Source organism: Urtica dioica, chromosome 4 (genome assembly GCF_054948205.1).
Source record: "Urtica dioica subsp. dioica isolate 48M chromosome 4, U.dioica_male_clone48M_v1_H2, whole genome shotgun sequence".
Taxonomy (NCBI): domain Eukaryota; kingdom Viridiplantae; phylum Streptophyta; class Magnoliopsida; order Rosales; family Urticaceae; genus Urtica; species Urtica dioica.
The window spans coordinates 22,130,209-22,153,173 of NC_142759.1; the positions used below are offsets into that span (position 1 = coordinate 22,130,209).

A 22,965-nucleotide genomic window follows, 5' to 3' on the forward strand; every position below is an offset into this window, starting at 1 on the left:
CGCTTCGACACTAACCGACTCGTTAATGGATATGTAGGTATTTCGCATGAGCCAAGACGGATTACCCGTATCCTCCGAATTATACGCATTGGCATTGGGACCACATTTCGCACCACAGACGTATCCGTCTTGTGTAGTGAACGGAGTTAAATTTATCTCCCGTCAACGTGATAGCAGAAGAACGACTCAGAATAGCGGGGTATGTGTACCAAGTGAAGGAGGTCACGACTTCTACGGTCAAGTAGAAAACGTCATTGTCTTGACTTATCAGAACGATTGTCGTGTCGTCTTATATCAATGTCGTTGGTTTGGTGACCAAGATCCGAGGAAAAGGACATGCAACGACAACAACTTGACAAAGGTGTATGTGGCAAAAGAATGGTACAAAGACGAGCCATTTATTTTAGCAACTCAGGCGAAACAAGTTTTCTACTTGGAAGATAACTTGAATGGTACTGATTGGCGAATCGTCGAAAGAGTGTAATCATCGAAATGTGTGGGATCTTCCTGAGATTGACCTCATTCTCGGTCAATCTTCATCTTCAGTTCAATTGTCGGTAGAACCGTCATATTTAGATTCACTATCGACGCGTCATCAGTCTGCGATACCAGAGCCCGTGAGCAACGAAGGACTGAACTTGGAAAATATTGAAGAAGAAGAGTTTATCGATGACGAAGAAACTGAGGACAAAGATTTGAAGGAAGAAGATGATTTGTCATACGACGATGATTGATAGTATATAACGTTTACTTACTAAATTAACTTATTTAAATTATTACGAATGCATAACTAAATAAAGTTTGTTTTGAATTTCAGATGGCTACGGCTACATGAGCTGGAGGCAGCGGAGGCGGGGATGACTACTTAGCCCGTCTCCCGAATTATTGCGAGTCGGCGCCCGTACGCGATTGCGTCGAAGAAGAAGACGAGGATATCGAACCGGCCGTGCGTGGGCCGATGCTCAGGATTCGATCTGAGCGTGCACGGCGTCCCGGGGTGAAGGAAGTCGTTATATATAACGAGGAGTTTTAGTCGTTCTTGCAGCCAGAGCGAGAGATGGATCCGGATCTCGCGACGTTCGCGAACACGCTCGGGTTGGTCGTCCGAGACAAGATCTCGCCTACGGTCCCAAGGTGGACGAATGCAAACGTGGGGCCGGTGAAGGAGGCCGAGATCCGAGCAGCGATTCGAGACAAGTACGACATTCGAGTCGATGGTGACGCAACCGGGAAGAAGAAGGCAATTGTCGATGCGGCAATCATTCGAGACGCGAAGACTCGTCTTCACGATTGGAGGCATACCTTGCGGTCATGGTTCGACATCGACTGCAAGAGCATCGTACAGGTGGGGCGGTCGATGAAACCGATGACTGTTAAGCTCGACACCGAATGAGAGACGCTTATACAACGATATACGAGTGATGAGTTTAAGGTAAACAAATCATTTACGTTAAATATGTGTTTACCCTTTTATTATACGATTTGTTATTTACGTGTACGTTTACTTATATTACAGGCCATACAAGCGAAGAACAAGGTGAATCGCGCGAAGAAGATGACGAAGAGTCGCCAGAGGACGATTGGATTCTTGACCCACCGCATGAAGAACGTAAGTTTTATGTTTATATGATACATCAAATCGTTAAAACTATCTAACACTTGAAATTTTGTTTACATGCAGAAGAGCGCCGAGACAGGTGCTTTCGAGAGCTTGTTTGCGAACTACAAGCGCCAACATTAGTCCGACAAGTCCGAATGGCTGACTCCTGAAGCCTCCGCACGTTATGTAAGTTTACATTTATTGTCTTATTTTTCGATTAATATATACTAACTAGTTAATTGTATCAGGATCGACTGGTCGATAGGTTCAACATGTTGCAAGCAGAGGCTGAGCAACAAGGAGCGGACGTTGATATTTCCGTCCTAGAGCAGCAGGCGATCCGCGATATTATGGGTTCGCGGACTGATCACTTGACCGGCGTCGGACGTTTGGTGCCACAGGGAGCACGAATGGCGGCTGAAGTCGCCGAAGTCTACGGTTCGGAGGCTGGGACGTCGCAATCATGATATATCTCGCATGAGGTGTTCACATCGACCCTCACCTCATTCGCCGAGGCAATACAGAGTCAGGTGCCCGGCCTCAACCTTAGCTCGTTTATGCCCCAATTTCTGCAGAGTTCGCAGCAGGCTCCATCATCCCACAGCCAGCAGACTCCGACGCCCGGCGTCCACACTCCGACGGGCGGCCAGCAGAGGACTCCCGACGCTAGCCAGCAGACGACGCCCGGCGGTCCAAGTCAGTCTACTGATCAGCTCGTTGTCCCGCCGCAGCTTGCAGAGTTTCAGCGCCAACAGAAGAGCGTTTCACGTCGAGGAGGGGGAAAACGAGCGGCGGGACGACAAAGCAAACGTCGCGACTAGTGTTTTATTAGATATTTTGTGTATAATAGATTATTATTTACATATTTCTCGATAACCGAAAACGTAACCGGATTTTATATATAAGTTGATTTGGATAATATAATTTGGTTTTTATTTGATTTTTCATTTTAGAATTTCATAAACAAAAAAACCATAAAAAATTAATAATTAACGACGAAAAAAATTAATAATTTCAGAAAAAAAAAATACAATTAGCGACGACAAAGTCGTCGCTAATTATTAAAAAATTAAAGTTATTACTGACGATTTTTCCGTCGCTAATTCGTGCAGGAAAATTTCCCGCGCAAATTAGCGACGAAAAAATCGTCGGTAAATATCTTTTACAAAATTAAAAAAACTTTTCGTTACAACATATAGGGACGAAATTATCGTCGCTAATCTCGTCGGTAAATAATTAGCGACGACTAAATCGTCAGTAAATATATTTAGGCACGGACATTTAACGACGATTATTATCGTCGCTGAAATCGTCGCTAAATATATTTAGCGACGATTAATGGGTTATTACCGACGAAAAAAATCGTCGGTAATTGTTGTATTTGTTGTAGTAAACCTAGAAATTTCATGACACAATTATCACGATACCCAGAAACGTTTGACACAAAACAATTCACAGAACCTACATCTAATATGAGCAAGCCTAGAAAAATCTAATTTTATTACAAAATACACACAGAATCCCCAATAACATAAAAAAAAATGAACACTTTTGTCAAACTAACATGAGACAATAAACATGCAAACCACGAATCAACACAAAATCAAAGTTCAAACACACAATAAACATGCAAACCATGAATCAACACAAAATCCACAGAGAATCAACACAAAATCCACACAGAATCCCTAATAACATCAAACTAACAGTTTCATCAACACAAAATTAACATGCAAACCCAAAAGTTTGCATTTTTGTCACGAAATAAAAAATTAAGGAACCAAAAAACTGAAATCACGAATCGCAAGTAAAAAAAATCTCACCTTGTGAGGTCTCTCGGATGTAGAAGGGACAGATGACTCAGCATTTGAAGGCGACTCAACAACCACTTTCCTCTTCTTCTTCGGCGGCGCAAGAACCTTCTTCCATTTCTTCGCCGGGGAGTTTTCCGTTGGTGGCTCCGGGGTAAAAGCCACGCGCGGACTCCGACGCGGGGATGCATGGGTCACAGGAGGTGGAGTTTCAGCCGACGATTGAGGAAGACTCATCTTTTTAGGGTTAGGTTTTGGAAATTTTGGGGGGCGTTTGCTCGGCAAACTATTCTTTGTCTTCATTTCTTGTGCGAAGAATGGAATCGAGACGGTTTTTGGAATGTTGGTTAAGGGAAGTAGGACGGTTTTTTTTTCCCTCGCTCTCTCTCTCTCTCTCTCTCTCTCTCTCTCTCTCTCTCTCTCTCTCTCTCTCTCTCTCTCTCTCTCTCTCTCTCTCTCTCTCTCTCTCTCTCTCTCTCTCTCTCTCTCTCTCTCTCTCTTCTGGTTAAACTATCTCGGTAAGTGAAGAAATGAAAAGGAATGTGACGTGGAGGCAAGGTAAGTGAGAAATTGAATTGGGCGGGCTTAATAAGTGGGCCCATTTTTCAGCCAAAAATCCGGCTTTGGCTTGTGATTTCTTATTTAAATTTTAATGTTCACGTGGGTAAAAGGGTAATTACATAAATCCAAATTAATTACGAAGTCCTATTTGTGACTTTTTTGAAAAAATTTCAAAAAAGTCCAAAAAAGTAAAAACCCTTTTTTTTACTCCTATTTAGAGCAATTTCCCAAGAAATTAAGTCGTGGGTATACACAATTGGGCTTTTTTTATTGGTGGGCCTAAAGCACTCGCTAGTCGCTTTGTTTTCCTAAGGGTTGAGCCGAGCCTGAGTCCCTACACGCCTATTTGTGCCATCGACTTTAAAACATAGGTTATTTATATAAACACGTAAATTTTAGATATTTATGCCGTCATTATTTTCTATTTTTTATTTTAGAGATCATATTTTATTTTTCTTAAATTTGAGCTATCCACGTGTTCTTCCGCCTAAAGTTCACGAAAATATTAGGTATGAATATTGCAATTGCTTCTTTTTAAAACTTATCCAAAAGAACTCGCCACACATTGTTTCCTAATTTTCACCTAGATTTGAGTGAGTTAGCAATGTCGAGTCTTATTCTAACTCGTCAAAACTCACACTAAGCTCGAGTGAATTAAGTTGACCTTGTAGGACGACTCAATGAATTCGCCAATGTAGTTACCGGCATCTCGGACAACCTTTTCAAACTGGAAACCCTATTGGACGTCATGGAATCGAACCTATGTATCCAATTCAATCAACGGAACTGCCTGCTGATTTTCCTCTCTTTTAGAGTCATGAAAAGATCAGTTGCATTCGGCTAAACGCCCATTCATGAAGCCACCTTCTTCCGCCTATGTCGGTTTGATGTGTGCATACGTCTCCGTCAAGTCCTAAACCCATATTAGAAAATCCTAGAACAAGTAGCCTCGCAGATGGATAAAAGCTACCAAAACCTTCAAATAAAATAGAGACAATACATTTAACAAAATTGTGACTAAAACTACATAAAAACTTGGCTTAAATTTACTTCATGGAGAAAAGAAAAAAAAAAAGTTGTACTTTTCAAATTGGCTTGGGAGTGTATTTGCTCAAAAATACAAATACAAAACCCAATTTTCGACACATTCGCATTGCATACCCACTATTTTGTTTTATGCAACATATTTAACAAAAACTGACTTGATTAAAATAATAAACAAAAAGTCATTGACTTCAATTCAAGTGTAAGGCTGCAGCCAACTCCGAAAGCTGATACTCTTCAACACCACCACAATTGTCATGAGCGTCTTGTTCTACGATGAGACACACTATGACGGTGATATCGTCAACCTTGCCACCTGTGTGGGACTTCCCGGCCTTCCTGGCGTTAATGGAGAAAGGAGTGTCTCTGACTCTGTTGAAGGAGCTGACCTGAGCGAACTTCGCCATTACAAAAGCCATAATTTTCGCCTTTGCTTCACACTCCTTCCACGCACACTTTCTGGCGGCCAATAATAATATCGCCTCCACTTCCCTCCCAAACACATTGTCCAGAAGCCCGTCCGTGCCCAGCACCACCGCGTCCCCGGCCTCCACCGCCATCTCCGCCACCGCCGCGCTCTCCAGCCGGTCGCAGCCTTCGGAGTTGCCGAGCTGGAAAGGGCAGTTGAATCCCCGCTGCTGAGTCTGCGACCGATATATCAACCTGTTCCCCCGGAATACCATGAACCCGCTGTCCCCCACGTTCGCCGATCGGAGCACCCCGTCACAGTGCGACACCATGCACGCCGTGGAAGATCCCTCGAGCTCCGTCTCCGCCGTCCTCCGGTACGCCTCGCGAAGGACCGCCATGGGGTCCACCGGGGAAGCTCCTTCTTCGACGGCGAGGGAGGCGTTGGCCATGAGGTCGCGGGCGTACTCGCCGGAATCGATGCCGTGCTTGGCCCACCCTCCGACGCCGTCCGCCACGCCCACCGTCTGAGCGTCGGAGCAGATGAAGTGCGCGTCCTCTCCCAGGGGCTTTTCGGGGTTCATCTTAGGAAGATACGAGCTACCACACACCATCTTCAGCTTCTTCTTCCTCTCGTCGACATCGCGGTTAGGGTTTGGCGGTGAAGAGAAGCAGTCGTTTTCGCTCGTTAGTTCTAGTTTTACGGTTTCTTCTTCATCAACTCTCCATCTCGTCGTCGTCATCGCCGCGGCGAGTTATTTAATAAAATTAGTTAGGGCAGAGATTTGTTAGGGTGATCACGGGTTTTTCTTTATATTTTGTTTCCCTTCTGGAATATTCTCCAAATATGGTATTGTATTATATAGAGTATGGTCTCGTATATACAGAGTAATCGTATCTTTTAAAATAAATAGGAAATTTATTTTCTTTAACCAATATTGTTTTCCTTTTGTGTTCTTTCTTTGGCATGAATTCTAGACTACAAATACATTTTTTTTTTTTTTTGGTTGAATATGGACTACTACCGCAATATATTGGCACCAAAACTACAAGATTATTTTTTAATATAATTTTCAAATATCTATGAAGAAAGTACTATATTCGAACTTAATCGCTAAGTATACCGGCTGAAACATTTTATTCCAGCAATCACGACTTATTAATGTCACATCATCTATAAAATCCGATGATGAATTTATTCGCTTCCTTAAAGCTTAGCTAAAAACAACGGGATTTAGCTTAATAAATCTCTGAGGGTAGAATGATTCAAATATTTAGAGAAGTTGGAATTCGTGGAAATATTGAAAATGGGCGAGATTTGTGGAATTGAGCAACTTATATGCAACAGCTATGGTTGTATGTATTTTTATTCCGTGTAAATTAATACGCATATCTTTAAGGGAAATTTGCGTCAATGTCACAAATTCGTCGGGTTTTTGCATTTGTATCACAAAGTTGTCAAAATTGCATTTGTGTCACGTATATTTACATTCGTGTCATATGTGCAAATTTCAAATTACTATCTCTCATCATTTAATGTTTTTATTAGTTATTCCATGTCTTCTGAATTTTTACAATACCTCATTAAAAATCACTTCATCTTTCGCTAAAACTTTCTAAAATTTTTGCGTATGACTTATTTGCAATTGGATTGCCAATTTGTAACATAAGATGCAAATACCACTATCTTTAATATGAACGTGTTCCAGCATCTTCTTTTTAAGGACTTACTAGAATTGAAACAAGTAACCTCACAATTGTTTTATCTCTTGGCTATTTATTTCATTGTTTCATCTTTTAAATATTTGCTTCATAGAGCTAATTAACTCTAAAAAAAATTAATGATCTCAATGAAAGTTTGTTGAATTGTTATTGCATGATGTTGATATGTGAGACCTATTTAAATAAAGAAAGATATTGACTTACTATTAAAAAGTGGCAAGTGACTTACCACCAAGGATTCGACTTTCCGGGGGAATCGACCAGGAATCGTTAAACCGGAGATCGAGGACCAACAAGATAGAGACCAAAACCGTTTTCGTTCCTAAAAACCGGTGGGAACCCGGTCGAACCGGACCGGATTTCGTTGTATAAAAGCGTAACTTGGTCTAATTTTCGAGAAAACCTAGCTTTCCCGTTCCCCATTTTGACGAAACCCTAGGCTCACGGCTTTTGTGTCCAAGAGCACATCTGCTCAGTTTTTTTGTCAAATTTCTCAGTTTCCTTCACATTCGTCGTGCTACCCATCGGATTCCGGTCGTCCCAAGCACAATTTGTCAACTTTCCAAGGTACCCGCGAGGTAAGTTACTCGGATTTCTCGGATTTGGGGGTTCTTTAATTTTGTGATTTAATACATGTATATGCTGATGAATTGGTGATTGTGATGATGAATGATTTGAGGTGAAGATTATGATGAATATGTTGATGAATTGATGATTATGATGATGAATATGTTGATTTGAAATGAATATGACGAATTGATGATTATGATGATGTAGTATGACATCCGATCCGGCACAGAAATATTGCGAGCCCATCGAAGGATGACCGAATGCAAGCAAATGCAAATTCTGTGGGTACATCATAGGCTTTGGTGTAATCACTTGTGTGAAGAACCACTTGGCGAACATGGACAAGACAAAAAGTGTGAAGATGTGCGACGAGGTTCCTCATGAAGTACATGAGAAAATGCGAGAGTTACTCTACGATAACTCTCAAAAGAAGAAACAACGTGAGAGTTTGGGTGAGTCATTGCGAGACGACCTCCGGAAAAGTCTAGGGGACTCTGACGAAGAAATGGCGAAAGTCCCAGTGGATCTTCGGGGTCCTCTGATCCAAAAAGATCGCACCCCGGGGTCAAGAAGAGGTTGGCCAAAGACGTCGACCGATTCTTCATTCATGAACAAGTCAAGTCACCCGACCATCAATTCCTTAACATGAAGGACATTCACGACTGACGAGACACTCGAGACACTCCACCTATAATTACTAATTAAGGTATTTTATATTTTGTCGTACGTGTTGTAATAAATTTATATTCTACTTATGGTACTTTATCTTGAACTTTAAAACTTTGAACTTTATGTTGAACTTTATTTTGGTTTGAATTTGAAGTATAATAAATTATGAAAAGTATGTTTAGTTTTGCAAAATATAAAAAGTATGTTTATTTTTTCAAAAAATTTGTCTGAATACCCCTTCGTTTCCCATATTTTTTGCCGGTTTCCTTTGCGGTAAGCGGTTTTCTACCGATACCGGTTTTCTTTTTGTTGTCTAAATACTCTTCGGTTTCCCCTCTCGTAAATGATTTACCCCCAAAATTGAAATCCCGATACGGAACGGTGAGGCAAACCTTACTTACCACTAAAAGAGGTTCTTGCTGAAATAGATATAATTTGAATATCTTGGGTCTTCACCACTAAATTACTCTAAACCCAATTTAGAAACAACAAAAAGTTGAATTCATACCTTATTGGACGATGGATATACACGATGTTGTATCATCAATTAGAATGTCAATGTCTGGATTCCAAGAAAGTACTTTAATTTTCAAGAGAACCGGAAGGCGAATTTCAATGAAGTGATGTACCATGCCATGAGAAGGGAAAGAAAATAAATTAAAATTGGGCCAAGTCCTCAAAACTTCCAACTTTTCACCTGGTATTTATAAAGCCAATTTGGGCGCTCAGTCAAAATTAAATTGAACGAAATAAAAAGGGTACAATTTTACAGGTACTAAGCTCTCTAAAACCTTCAACTCTGAACCTAAAAAAGCTTTTGGCTAGTGATGTTACATCTCCGTGATATATATATATATATATATATATATATATATATATATATATATATTGTGAGTTCAGAAGCCAAAGAAGCCAAGCTCGGTGGCTCTCTCCTTCTCGAAGGTCTCAAAGTATTGGTAGATGATCGTGACTGCAAGAAGGATTCCAGTGCCAGATCCGATGGCACCCATGAAATCTGCCAAAACAGTTAGTGCTCCGATGCACATTCCTCCGAATGCCGCGGCGGTCGGTATGTATCGGTTCAGCTCCCTCTGCAAGTTTGACTCCCTATGCCCCGGCATCACCATTTGTTGTTCCTGATTTCATTTCACCAAATATAATTATTTATTGCCCATTTATAAAACACACTCAAACTTGTGAGCAGAGTTGGGTATGTACCTTGAGTTGCTTGGCGACATCCCTGGCTGATGATCCCGAGACTTCAATCCATGTCTTTGAGAAAAGAGCACATGCCGACAACATGAATATGAGATAGAACAGGGCATGGAATGGATTGGCTGCCATGTCAGCTAAGCTGCACAAGTACAATATAATGAATTCAGAACATTATTATATATAGGCTTTGCAGGTTTCAGAAACGTCAAAAGACAACATTTTAAATTAGTTACCTTGAAGGCGCAGTGATATAATACGCGATACCACCGACTGGGATAAACTGACCACCCGAGTATTCGGATTCCTTCCATATTCCCAAAAGATTGACAAGAAAGTTTCCACCGAACCTCCTGTACAACAACTGTACATGCAAAGGATGATCAGAATAACAAACCCACCACCACTATGAGCAAAGATCAGCAAACACATGTAAATGTACCTGAGAGATGAAGTAGAGGTTTGAGACAAGTGCGGACTGGAGAATGATGGGCATGTTCGAGGTGTAGAAGAGCTTGATGGGGTACGATCCCTGTTGTCCACGGGCGTTCTTCGATCTCACCGGTAGGACAACACGGAACCCTTGGAAGTAGACCACAATCAGGAATATAAGAACTGTCGCGAGCAGGTTCGTCACGTTTGGAAGATTCTGCCGATAAAACGCCTCTCGCAGCGCTCGGACCTTGTCCGTTCGTGTGATCAGGAGATGGAAAAGAGCAATCACAGCGCCCTCGAATTCAGCTCCACGGCCGCTGTTAATGGTGGTGGGGCTGAAAGCTTTCCAGATAATGTTTTCGCTGCAAAACAACAATACAAGTTTTCATGAGTAACAACGTACGACTATCTTCTTCAATTGGAAGTAAATATGTACTTTAAGACTCACCAGATATTGGTTGCTATGAAAAGAGAAATTCCGGAGCCTAGACCATATCCTTTCTGAAGAAGTTCATCCAAACACATGACGATGATCCCAGCAAAAAAGAGCTGAAGGATGATAAGAATAGCATTGCCAACACCAAGTTGGTCAACACTACCATACATTCCAGACACCACATAGGCAACAGCCTCTCCAATGGCGATCAGAATACCCAACAGCTTTTGCGCTCCATTCCTGAGAGAAAAACACGCAGTTAAGCCAAAACCCAAATGGTAAAGAAACAGAGCGAAGAATGTGGTCGAGAATACATACATGAGGGCGCGATCCTCGCGGACATTGTTGTCGACTTCGATGATCTTAGAGCCAGCGAGAAGCTGCATGACCATCCCAGAGGTGACGATGGGCGTGATTCCGAGCTCCATAACAGTTCCACGGCTTGAAGCGAGGATGACTCGCATCCAATAGAAGGGATCGGCGCCGGTTGTGGAGTGGATTCCATACAGAGGAAGCTGACTGCAAACCAAGAAGATGAAAAGCGCGATCACTGTGTAAATCACCTTCTCTCTGAACGGAACCTTTCGGTCAGCACTCTGAACCTCCGGCAAGAACGGCAGAAACGGCCTGACCAGGTGAAGCACTCGAAACCCCCCACCCATCTTGGTTTTTCAATCAAAGACGACCTGCATCAAGTCAAGAACATATAGTAAACTCAGTACAAGGACAACTATGGAAGCGAACTAATATCTGACTATGACTGCTCTACCCATTTATAATTATTGATTTAGTCAAAGAGCATTTCGATTCGGAAAAGAAAAGTGATCGTGCAATAGGCAAGTAAAGAAACTAATTGAAATAACAGAAAACCTAAATCGACCTGTCTCGCCGCAATTTAAATTAGACTAAAAAAAATTACAACCTAGATTGTTGTATCATTAATTGTATAGGAATCCCCATCCATTTCTTCCCCCATCGATCTGTATTGCATAATAAAAAAAGATCACAGGCAAGCAAAATACAAAATTTTCCACCAAATTCAAAACTATGAAATCTGATTATTCTAACTTATAACTGAAAGATACCATATACATAGATCAACTCAGTCCAGTAGCGAGACATAAATATTCACACTGTCAACCATAAAATGGTAGATGGAATGGAAGCTCTAGATATTCGAATGCTACAGAATCGAAAGAGGAACGAGAAAATGAGACATGCATAAATACAGACGCGAAATATACCGGAGAAAAACGAAAACATAGGAATATCGAACAGATCTGCGAGCAGAACGAAAGGAAACGACATTGGAATTGAGAAAGAAATATGAAATATCGAATTAAAAAAGAGAGGTCTTACGAGGATGATTGTTTCAGAGGAAGTCGAAAATGGAGCTCTGAAGTATACGCCGGTTTTCAGAGATACAAATAAGGTCGTCTGAGTAAGTATGACGTGTCATTACGCCACGAGGTCAGATCCAATTGCCGAAAGCCACGTGGTAAAGACGAGTGTTTTGCTATTCAAAATATGACGTGGCTTTTATTTATTTAATTTTAATATAAATAACTTTGGCAGATTTGTTACCCAACATGGCAACTCCTTTACCTTGTTGTCAAGCAAAAAATATAGATTTATATACAGCTGTAACTTTATTCTGTTTTTGCGGGAAATTAGTTTTATATTCTTACGACAAATACGTATACTATTTTATTTTAGATTTTGGGAGATTGACATTAATAATACTAAATGAATGTCACTTATCAAATATAGTCCAAAACCCAAAATTAGACACATGTAGTACCTAGTCCAATGAGTAAAGACTATTTTACCCTTAAAATTCATTTAAACCAAAAATCCAAACCAATTCTCACTTCATCTTCTTCACTCTGTCAGATTAAAACCCCACCCAAACACGCATCTTCTTCTTCTTCTTCACTGTCTCTGTTTGGGGGTTTCTACAGCCTAGCCCAGCTCACTACCTTTTCCGGCGAAAATCCTCCTCTCCGACGAGAACTCCAGCGACGGAAACTCCGACCACTCCGACGAGGAGGCTCTTCAAGCGGCCATTTCCGCCGCTATCTCCGGTGAAGCATCTGAAGGCGGTGTTGGCTCGGCGGCACGGCGCGGTGAAGCCGAGCGCGGGCGCGACGGCGGAGGGGAGCGACGGCGGTGCTCCGGCGGCGTCGGCGGTCAAAGTCATCCCCAAGGCTAAGGTAATCAACTCTCTCACTTCACTTTCTTACCTTTGAAGACAGTGAGAATGTTTACATAGTCATGGAGTAAGCTCTTAAACAGTGGTTTTGAACTTTTGGGTTTTATTTTTTATTATTTCCTTTCTCTAGTTGATTGAAGTCTTAGATCTGCATGGGTGGTAGATATACAGAGGATGATGCCAAAAAAATGATGATACAAATATTAAATGTAGTCGCCTTTTTTTTCGGTTTAATTTGTTTTTTCTTCTGATTGTTGTGCGGTTCTTTTGGAGTCCGATTCTGTGGGAGTTTGAGAGAGAAAGTTGTTTGTCTTGTTTCTTTGTTTTGATTTTTTGTCTGAATTTGGGAACTTTTTTTTTTTGGATGGGAATCAGGGAATATTATGATAGAAATGAGAGTTTTTTTTTAATCTAAAAAAATGGCTTTTTGATTGGGTGATTCAGATTCCAGTTGGGATTGAAATAGCATTTCGTAGATGGTTTTCTGGAACTTCGATCCAAGATTGTCTGTTGACTTGAAAAAAAAAATTGTAGATACTCCACTTTCAGGTTGAGATGTGATGCCTTAAAAGCTTCGTGGGGATATTAGAACAGTTGGAATTCATTAATCAATTGTTGGATCAGTCTCCTCTGTTCATGTTGGCTTCATAATTAAAAAGCTTGCATAGTACCCTTTTTTTAACAATAATGATTTGCTGTTGAGAGAATTATTTGGTTCTATTAACAATAGTCAATTTGATTAGTGAGTAGCGAAAATTGATAAAGTGGAGAATCCTTTGGTTTTTCTTACCATGGCAGATGGTTCTTCCTATTGCTGTCGAGGATGTGAAGCGAGAGGTTAAGATATTGCAAGAACTCACAGGCCACGAAAACGTGGTTCAGTTTCACAACGCATTCGAGGACGATTCCTACGTGTACATAGTTATGGAGTAAGTGTTGTTTACTTCAAATCTTTGTTTTTTCTTTTTCTTTTCCCATTTTGTTTTCATCATTGTTAACACTACTTAAACAATCCTCTGTCAGGTTATGCGAGGGTGGTGAATTGCTGGATCGTATATTGGCCCAGTATTTTACTTTGTGGGAGACGGCCCTTTTGGGATAGGACCAAAGATGGTATATTTAAGGAGGTGTAGTACGTTCTTAATGCGCATTTACTATTAGAATCTGATTTATGTATTGGAGATGTTTGTAGACATATCTTAGTGTTTGTCACATGTTATGGTTCTTTTGACTTGATTTTTTAGGTTTTATCTTTTGACATATCTTAGTTCGTGACACTAGTGTCACGAAGTGTATCCAGTTCGTGACACTAGTGTCACGAAGTGGATCCAGTTCGTGACACTTCCCGATTTTTCCAGGGTGTCACGAAGTGAATCCAGTTTGTGACACTTCCAGGTTTTTCCAGGGTGTCACGAACTGGATTCACTTCGTGACACTAGTGTCACGAACTGGATTCACTCCGTGACACTAGTGTCACGAACTGGATGTTTTTCCATGTTAATAACCGTATTTAATATTCATATCTAATACGAGTGAACGTATACATGTATGGCGGAAATATGTTTATATGCTTAGCGGGAAGTGGGTAATAATGAGTGAAATATGTGGTTGAAGTCTTGTTAACCCAATTACAAACCCGTTTACTCTCATGCAGTTATATATATATTAACCCAACAACCTGCTTTCGAAGGAGTAGGTACGGAATCAATTTCGGTGTTTTGAGCATCAATTGTGTTTCCTGGTCGGGTTATTATCTTTTTTGCTCACATTTATTGCTATATATTTTGGCTAAAAATGTATTATTGGCCAAATTATGTTTATGTTTTGTAGGCGATTGTAGTAAATTAACACAACTTCAGCTAGAAACCTTGCTGACGGAAGGGAACACGTCAAAATTCTGGTTGGTATGTCCGATATAATAAATTTATTTTGTCTTTGAATAATAAATTCTGGCTAGTAAAAACTCTTCTTTTGCCTTGGATCTTCGCGGTTTAGATCTCGATAAGTTTTGTATAGCAAGAACACTGAACTGGTTGAATTCGTGATCAATGTGTCACGAGCTCGCTGACTTCGTGACATATGTGTCACGGACTGGCCCATTTTTTTTCTGGTTTTGATTACACAGAGTATTAAATTGGGACTTTGCAAGAATGGGTTGGTAATGGTAAGTAGGTGCATATGGAAAGAGGGGTGTTGAGATTTTTTTGTGTGAACCATTAAAGTCGGTGTTAATAGCTTTGTGATATGATATCATGTGCTTATTTTATGCCCATTCGTTTTCATGAAAAAAAAATGATAAGATAATAGCCCAGATTTGATTCTCTTGTATATTGTAGCTGTTATGTGGGGTGAGAAAGAGAAAGAATTTAGTCATTTATAATGTTCATTTATAGGATTCACTTCGTGACACTAGTGTCACGAACTGGATTCAGTTCGGAGACTCGCAAAGTCGCGGTTTAGTGTTTAGTATTAACTTATTATGATATAGTTGAACATTTAAAATAAACGACTTGGTGGGTATGAATTTGAGAGTTTGTTTTCGATGATGACATAAATGAGTTTTTGATTTATGTTCGTGTTTGATGCCTTGTTTATTGTTCTTGAAAGAAGAGGTTACCAAGCTCGTCCAATGTTTGTGTATTTGTGTGTTATTGCATAAATTATTCCTTGAATTATTGAAGTCTTTTGGTCTTGAATTATTGATTTATTTTGTGTTCTTGGATTGTATTTGGTCTTGAAGTTGTTGAAAATTGGTTACTTGATTTGTTTTAGGACGACAATAAGAAGGACGAGGCCGACAAGAAAAAAAAAAGATGACGAAGACAAGAAAAAGGACGAGGCCGACAAGAAAAATAAGCAGGACAAGGACGACAAGAAGAAGCAGGACGATGACGCCAAGAAGAGCAAGAAACCGGACGACAAGTTCGTGACACTTCCCGATTTTTCCAGGGTGTCACGAAGTGAATCCAGTTTGTGACACTTTCAGGTTTTTCCAGGGTGTCGCGAACTGGATTCACTTCGTGACACTAGTGTCACGAACTGGATGTTTTTCCATGTTAATAACCGTTTTTTAATACTCATATCTAATACGAGTGAACGTATACATGTATGGCGGAAATATGTTTATATGCTAAGCATACCGGGAAGTGGGTAATAATGAGTGATATATGTGTTTATGATACCCATGAAAGATACGATCTTTGGCGCTAAGAAGAAAATGAGAAGAAGAAGATAAGGAAGAAGAAGAAAGAATGGTTCTTGAATGCCATTGTTGATGATGAAACTATTCTTTCTTGATTCTTTTTGTGTGAAGGAAATGTAGTTTGTTGAATTGGGTGTGTGATTTGGCATGTAACTGTTAAGTCTAGAGTGTTGTTATATATGCGAGCTTCAATGCATTTGTTTTGTTTTACTTGACGAGAATTATGTGAGAATAAAGTGGTTCTGTTGAATTGGGTATGTGATTTATTGATGATTTTTTGTTGTTGAATTCCACCAAAATTCTACTATTATGTGATGGACCAACTCATATTGTATAGCAACACCATAAATCCATAACCCAAGACCAAATTTTTATCAACACAGTGGGTCATGAGATATAAAAAAAATCATAACAAATCAAAAACATGCCCTATTTACTTGAATAACTCCTTGAATGATACAATTGATGTAGAAGACTAATACAAAAACATACCCGAATTTTATCTTGCACTAAAAGCTAGTCTAAGATTGTCTTTGGTTTGACTCCAAATTTTTTTCCCCCAGAGCGGCGATTAAAGTGGGACCCCCACGTCGAAGTTGCATTAAGCTTAACGTAGCCCAAAACTCTAACCGTAATAACAGCACATCAGCTACCTGAACATTGACATAGTGCAAACCAGCAATCGCTACAGGAAAAATGGAGCCAAGAGCTCCATGCGAGAATTCAGTCAGATTCTGGAACCAAAGAGCACCACCCTGAAAAGCCAAGGAATTTCTCATCGATTAAACAAATCGTAAAGAAAGTCAGCCATTTCACTACATGGATATACTGCAATGAACATAAATTCATTAAAGCACAATCAAACTATGTGTTCGAATACTTTCAGCATCATAAAATTAATCTAACAGAGACTTACAGAATCAAAACCAGGGTGATGATCTAATGACATTCTTCGTATGCTTGTCAACAGCAACAAAAAGCATGGAACCTTGAATGGTTTCAAGAAGAAAACAGATGTCGCAAAAAATTCAAAAGAAATTCGTATAAAATGTACATTTTCAACAGCATAGAAAGATAATTACCTGCAAAGAGAAGTGGGCGAGGTACCACAAATAAGAAGGACATCCAATTTCTTTTCTTTTCTCTCGAAAGAGTGAAATATGATCAATAAAACTCTTTCCCTGAGAAAAGCGGTGGTAATAAAGGAGGCACTATGATCAATAAGTAGTTTCAACACAAGTCAGATATGCATATAATCAACCCATAAAATGAAAATTAAAAAATTAGAAACATAAAAACTCACATTTTTTATATAACTCCCCAATCTTTTTCAATTTGTGAAGTTCAAGGATATACAGAGGGGCCAGAGTCGCTCTGAGAGCCAATGTAGAGCCAGCAATAACCATCCACCTATAATTTTTGTTTTTAATTTTAATTTTTTTAGACATCAAAAGCAACATAAATCGATCAATAACTTTGTTGTCGAAATTTATAAACGAAAAAAATTGTAGACAAAGAAAAAAAGGCTTGCGGCGAAAATGAGAATAAAAAAGCTCACCAAGGTAAGCCTGTAAAATCATGGAATCCATCAAGCATCGAAATGGCCGCGCGAACAGGAAGGATTGACTCTTCGCCGCCACCAACCGGACCAGAATCCAAAACCTTTGACTCGGCCGCCAGCTCGGCGACGGTGCCGAAGTCGAAGCCGTCGGATTCGGAGAACATGGAATCGTCATCGGAGCGAGTGAAGATCGAGCGAGCACTGGATGAGCAAGATTCCGGCGACCCAAGATTCCGGTTGTCTCGTCAAGCAAGCTTCATCAACTCCAGCTCAGAAATCGGCCACAATAGGTTCTCAGAAGAAAAGAAAAAAAATCGGCCACAATAGGTTCTCAGAAGAAAAAAAAACGTAAGTAAAGGGAAGGTAGGGTTGAGGGTAGATGGGGAAAAATTATTTCTCTCACCTACCATTAGTATTACTTTTGTCAAATTTTTCATTTTGGGCTATATTTGGTAAGGGACATTGCAATTGTATTATTTGTGTCAATTCTCCTTTAGATTATCACCAAATGATGAAAGTTTATAACGAAATAATAAGTATATAAATAATCTCGAATTATGGATAACTAATAGCGTATTCACCTTTCAAAGCATAGTTGCACTCAAGGTTCGAAATGTCGTTTTCGATGCTGTTTTGAGTCTACTGAATTATAAAAAATCGACACGTCGAAGAAAATCGAATGAAAAAAATGTGAAAAAAAGTAAGTGATGTGATGTTTTCAAATGTCATTTTCCATAGAAAACTGACATGCCAATGAAACTGAACGAAAATAATATTTATTTTTTTTTGGATTTTAAATAATGTTATATATATATTTTCTAATTTTTAACCTTGTAAAATTTAAAATGTTGTTTATTACGTAATTTACATTATTTTATTATATTTATATCATTACTTTATACAAACATTTTGATTATTTATTGTATATTAGTGCATATATTGATTGTATACGCTATTACAGTTTATGCATAGTATATGACATGTATTGTTATATATGGTTATGATCTTTCTTTTATTCTTTCTAATATGAAAAGCCCAAGTTGTGAGACCCGACTTTTGTATCACTCTCTTCGTAAATTTCGGATAAAATAAAAGAGTTTCCTTTGTTACAATTAGAATCTTGAACGAAGTTGTGTTGAGGTGAACATGTTGAATTAATTTAAATTATGTTAAGGTGATGGAAATCTCGGAATAAATGAAGGATTAATCAAGTACCTCCCGGTCAAGAGAATATTTTCGAGGAAAGACTTCGAGAGTAATTTGAAATTAATTATTCTCAAGGACGAAAATAAATTCCGAGAAAAAAAATAAAAACTAAATTGTATTTAAATTAATCATGTTTAAACAAGTAAAGGCCGGATTTAATCACATAATTATTTTCTATTCGATTATGGATTTAATTGAAAATTAGTTGTAACAAAAGTTGGAGGATGTAGATGAAGTAGGTTTTCATTTTTGGGCCAAAAGCGTAATTTTGAAAAGTTTGGGCCTATATAAATCCGAAAATCTCTCTCTCTCTCCTCATTTTCTCCAGACTTATACACACTTCTTTTTCTCTTCTTCTCTACTGCCTTCACCTATACGAACCAGCAAAAAGAGAGAGAGAGAGAGATATATATATATATATAGAGAGAGAGAGAGAGAGAAAGGGACAGAGAGCCTAGAGAGGGCGAGGAAGAAGAGGAAGTGGCGGAGGAGAAGTCGTCGCAGCCGAGTCCAGCGTCGTCGAGCCGCCGGTCCGCATCGTAGTTCTGATCGAAACATGACTTATAATATCTCGTTAGAAAGCTACGTGAGTCTACTTTCGTTTTCCGCTAGAATCGATCGATTTAGAACTTTGTAGCTCGAGTTATGATGGCTTGAGTGTTAGTGTATCAGACTGTTGAGAAAATATTCCAGCAATGTTGAGTTCGTTAGGTTCGATGATGTTTTCGCTGCCATGATTTGGTGTTATATTGCTCGGTTTGAGTCTGGTTATTTGTGTTGGTTGGTCGAATATGAAATCTCTGAGTTGTGGAATTTATGTGTTGAGGTTCGGGTCTCTTTGTGGTGGATGTCGGATTTTTGATGAACTCGTCTCTGAAATTCTAGTTTGGCCGTGTGATATGTTTTTGGCCGTGTGATATGTTTTTGGCCATGTGAATTGATTCTGTTGGCCATGTTTGCTTGCTTTTGGTTATCTGATATTGCCAGTTATTCGTTGATTCAAATTGGCTCGTTGAATTCGTTTCGGTTTGGCTGTTATGGATTGAGATTATAAGTTAAGAATAGAAATATGAGAACCGAGTTCAATTTAGTTTCAATTTCTTTCAAATAGTTGAGATGAGGGTGTCTTGGTGAGTTGATAATTATGTTAATAACCTCTTTTTGTTGTTTGTGAGCATTTGGGTTTGGTTGGTGTGGGCCTCCGTTCCTGGGTCTCAGTTGTGTCACAGGTCAACGCCGACTCCTCGAGTGAAAGGTAACTAGAAGACGAGCATCGGGATGTGTCTTAAGTAGATACGAGAGTCAACGTCTTCGCTCGCGACTCAGAGTTGCAGAAGCTTGAAGATGTTTAATTATGTTAATGGGATCATATAGATTTCGTATTTCGTTATTTAATTATTATAATCGAGAATGTATTATTATGTAAGAATCTTTTTCTCGTTAAGAGTTATATAATAGTTTCGGGTTATTATATCAAGTATTTGTATAAAATTATATCTATAGTATGTTCATTCAAGTATAATTTAAGAATTGTCGAATAGAGTCAAGTCAATCAAGGTTTCGATAAAGCGAGCCTTCAAACGTTCTTGTGTCGAAACTCGTTTCGAAGAGCGAAACTGAGTTATAATAACGTAAAGTCAAGTTTAAAAACGTCACCTTCTTTTTTTTGGGTCCTGTCTATTCTGAAAGTCAAATAGACTTTATATCTGTGACGTTTTTGTACGACTCATGATTTCGTGAAGTACTTCGGGTGAATACGAGAAAATATCTCGTTACTCTAAGTTTCTAGAGTCAGGATTTCGGGATAGTGTCCAGATTCTCTAGCCTCGAGCCTTTCTTAAGCTTGTTGGTTCTCTGAACGTTATCGATTTCTGTAACGTTTAATCGTCTGTACGTAAAGGTTCGACAGATACAATTGATTAAGGTTTTAACGTTAGTTCATCTTACAGAAGTTAGTCAAACCAACACGTACAACAACCTTTTGGATAACGTTCGGAAGGAGGCATATCAGGAAGCACGCAATCTGAGGATAAGGACTTCAACGCTCGAAGCTCAAGAGTGACAATAATCCAGGTAAGTGGGATTTAAGATAGAGTCGCCAAATGGGAATGATGCCTAGTAGAATAATTATTTATGTTTATTCGTTTAATCCTAAAACCAAGAGAAACCCTCAGTTAGACTAGACGAGAGAATAAGGCTTCAGCCACTAACTAATAACATAATAAATGATAGAGTTAAACGATTAGCGAGTTAAGAACCTTGAAGCCTTTAAAACTATGTTAAGCTTCTGTAATAGGTTTTACTCATTTGTCCTGATGAGGAGGACAATAAGAGGAGGAGATACAGTGTCCTTCGGATTCAATCCCGAGAGGAACTGTTCTAGGAGAAGGTCCAGCCGCACAGCTGTCGACAACTCCTTCTAAAATACGTAAAGAGCCATACATTGAAACTAATAATGTTGATGACGGGCTTTATCCCGATAAGATCTCTTCCTGTAATAGGATAGGCAGGTAGGCTGTAGTCAGCTCCTGTAAAACATAATGAACCTTTGTCGACAATGTAGCGGGTGACATCCCCAGAGGCCCTTTAATGGGAAGTCAACGGGTGGCTTCAGGTAAGTCGACAGGTGGCTTACCTGTCCTGAGGGGAATATGAACCCTGAATCAACCAGGGATTGGTGAGGGTTTGATCCCCTCTACCAAATGCGCATTAAGGCCCTCCTACATGTGCTAGTGGATCCTAGACGTTAAAGCTTCAGCCTTCCAAGGACTGGGCTCGAGTTCTCGAAATGGTTTACTTATATCTCATGAACGGTTGCGGACTGAAGTGTTGATTGGTCAGTCCACTGATGTAAGGCGTCGGGATGAGTTAGATGGATGAGTTCCTAAGAAGTCAGTTGTTAGCCGGATTCCTATATGATTGTGTGATTGATGGTTTTAGAACTGGGTTCTAAAACTGAATATGTCTCTGTTGATTGTATGAGCTTTTGTTGTCCTGATTGAATGATTGAACTTCTTTATTCTTCTGAATCTGTCATCTGATGTCATCTGCATTCATCATCTGCTTCTACGCATCTATGCATCTCATCTACTGAGTCGGTGTGACTCACCCCATAAATCTCTCAGGAAAGGAAAAGCTCAGGCGAAGCAGGAGTGCTAGTCGAGGTAGATCTCATGACGACCTATGGCATAGAGAATGTCTTTTTGGAAAATGGGTGTCAGTTTTTGAAAACCGAGCTTGTATGCTTGTGAAAGTTTTTATATAACTTTGGGAAGAAATTTTATAATGTAATAACGTTTAAATTATGGGTCCGTGCTTACGAATAGCAAGCTAGAGTAGTCCACATTTTTGTAACTCTTTTAAAAGCGAAAAATTTTACCGATTTTTTTAGCAGACTAGCTCTAGGCACCCTTGCTATTCCTTATATGTAAATTAGTTTTATTTCTGTTGTTTGTTTAATGAACGTTTTGTAAATGATGTTTGAAAGTGCTTTATTTTCCTTTCGTTGAAAATGAAAGTGGGTTATGAAAATATTACGGGAAGGTCGCGATTCGAGGACGACGGGTGTCCTACGGGTCGTGACAAAGTTTTTTGTATCAGAGCCACAGGTTTAGTCGTTTCTATGGACTGTGAGATCTATTAGTCGACTGAGCATCTTGTTTACGGTCTGAGTGTCTACATGTGTGACCTTTTTTTATGGTTACCAGGAGTATGAGGGTGTGAATGTGTCGTTGTGCTGTGTTTCTCGTTTGGATTCGTTGAAATATATGGTATGCTATCTTGAGCTTTCTGGCGTCGTTCAATTTCTGACCTGGCTATTGTTATGTGATCCCTTCATAATCTGGGAGTAATGGTAGAGGAAGGGGAGATTCTTGACGCTCGTACCGCAAGGATAGAGCAATCGTTGGAACGACAGGCTAGAGAAGCGCAACAAAGGGATGAACAAACGGAGAGATAGAACCGTTTGATGGCATTGCTGCTTGAGCGAATGGATCGGCATGTTCAACCGGATCCTCATCTAGCTGCCGAGAACCAACCTCAAGTACCTCTTCCATTCGTATCGGTAGTGAAAGCGGATGAGCTGAACTACCGTATTCCTAAGGTAGCCCTTGTTGTAGGAGAGCCAGTGTACGAACGATTCCGGAAGCAGAAGCCAACAGTGTTTGAAGGAGGTCTAGACCCTGTAACGGCTGAGAATTGGATCAAGAGGATCCAACAGATCGTCAGCTACATGCAATTGTCCGACGCGGAGCGCGTAGCTTGCGCGAACTATCAGATGACTTCTGCGGCTCGAAGCTGGTGCGAGGTAACTGTCA

General features: G+C 39.7%; 2 protein-coding genes and 1 pseudogene across 2 annotated transcripts; all 3 read right to left on the reverse strand.

Moving 5' to 3' along the window:
- Window positions 1–5,207: 5,207 nt before the first annotated feature.
- LOC149401226 (putative protein phosphatase 2C 55) lies at window positions 5,208–6,167 on the reverse strand. Its single transcript, XM_089610625.1, has one exon. It carries the CDS (start codon window positions 6,165–6,167, stop codon window positions 5,208–5,210), a length of 960 nt encoding a protein of 319 aa, XP_089466751.1.
- A 2,854-nt stretch (window positions 6,168–9,021) lies between these two features.
- On the reverse strand, window positions 9,022–11,885 carry LOC149401227 (uncharacterized). Its single transcript, XM_089612156.1, has 7 exons — window positions 11,828–11,885; window positions 10,787–11,154; window positions 10,481–10,708; window positions 10,040–10,394; window positions 9,834–9,961; window positions 9,604–9,739; window positions 9,022–9,521 (listed from the first exon to the last, which is right to left on the reverse strand). The coding sequence occupies exons 2-7, from the start codon at window positions 11,128–11,130 to the stop codon at window positions 9,282–9,284; spliced, it is 1,431 nt and encodes a 476-aa protein (XP_089468282.1). The 5' UTR covers window positions 11,131–11,154; window positions 11,828–11,885; the 3' UTR covers window positions 9,022–9,281.
- Window positions 11,886–16,403: 4,518 nt separating this feature from the next.
- Window positions 16,404–17,747, reverse strand: LOC149401228 (ALBINO3-like protein 3, mitochondrial; annotated as a pseudogene).
- Window positions 17,748–22,965: the final 5,218 nt, after the last annotated feature.

What these genes read in the sequence shown, in the direction of transcription:
- LOC149401227 (XM_089612156.1), bottom strand. Translation starts at nt 11,130, where the DNA reads ATGGGTGGGGGGTTTCGAGTGCTTCACCTGGTCAGGCCGTTTCTGCCG. An exon ending in ACCTCTACTTCATCTCTCAG is followed by an intron (nt 9,962 to 10,039) that starts GTACATTTACAT and finishes TTGCATGTACAG; the next exon opens with TTGTTGTACAGGAGGTTCGG. An exon ending in TATATCACTGCGCCTTCAAG is followed by an intron (nt 9,740 to 9,833) that starts GTAACTAATTTA and finishes GTACTTGTGCAG; the next exon opens with CTTAGCTGACATGGCAGCCA.
- LOC149401226 (XM_089610625.1), bottom strand. Translation starts at nt 6,167, where the DNA reads ATGACGACGACGAGATGGAGAGTTGATGAAGAAGAAACCGTAAAACTA.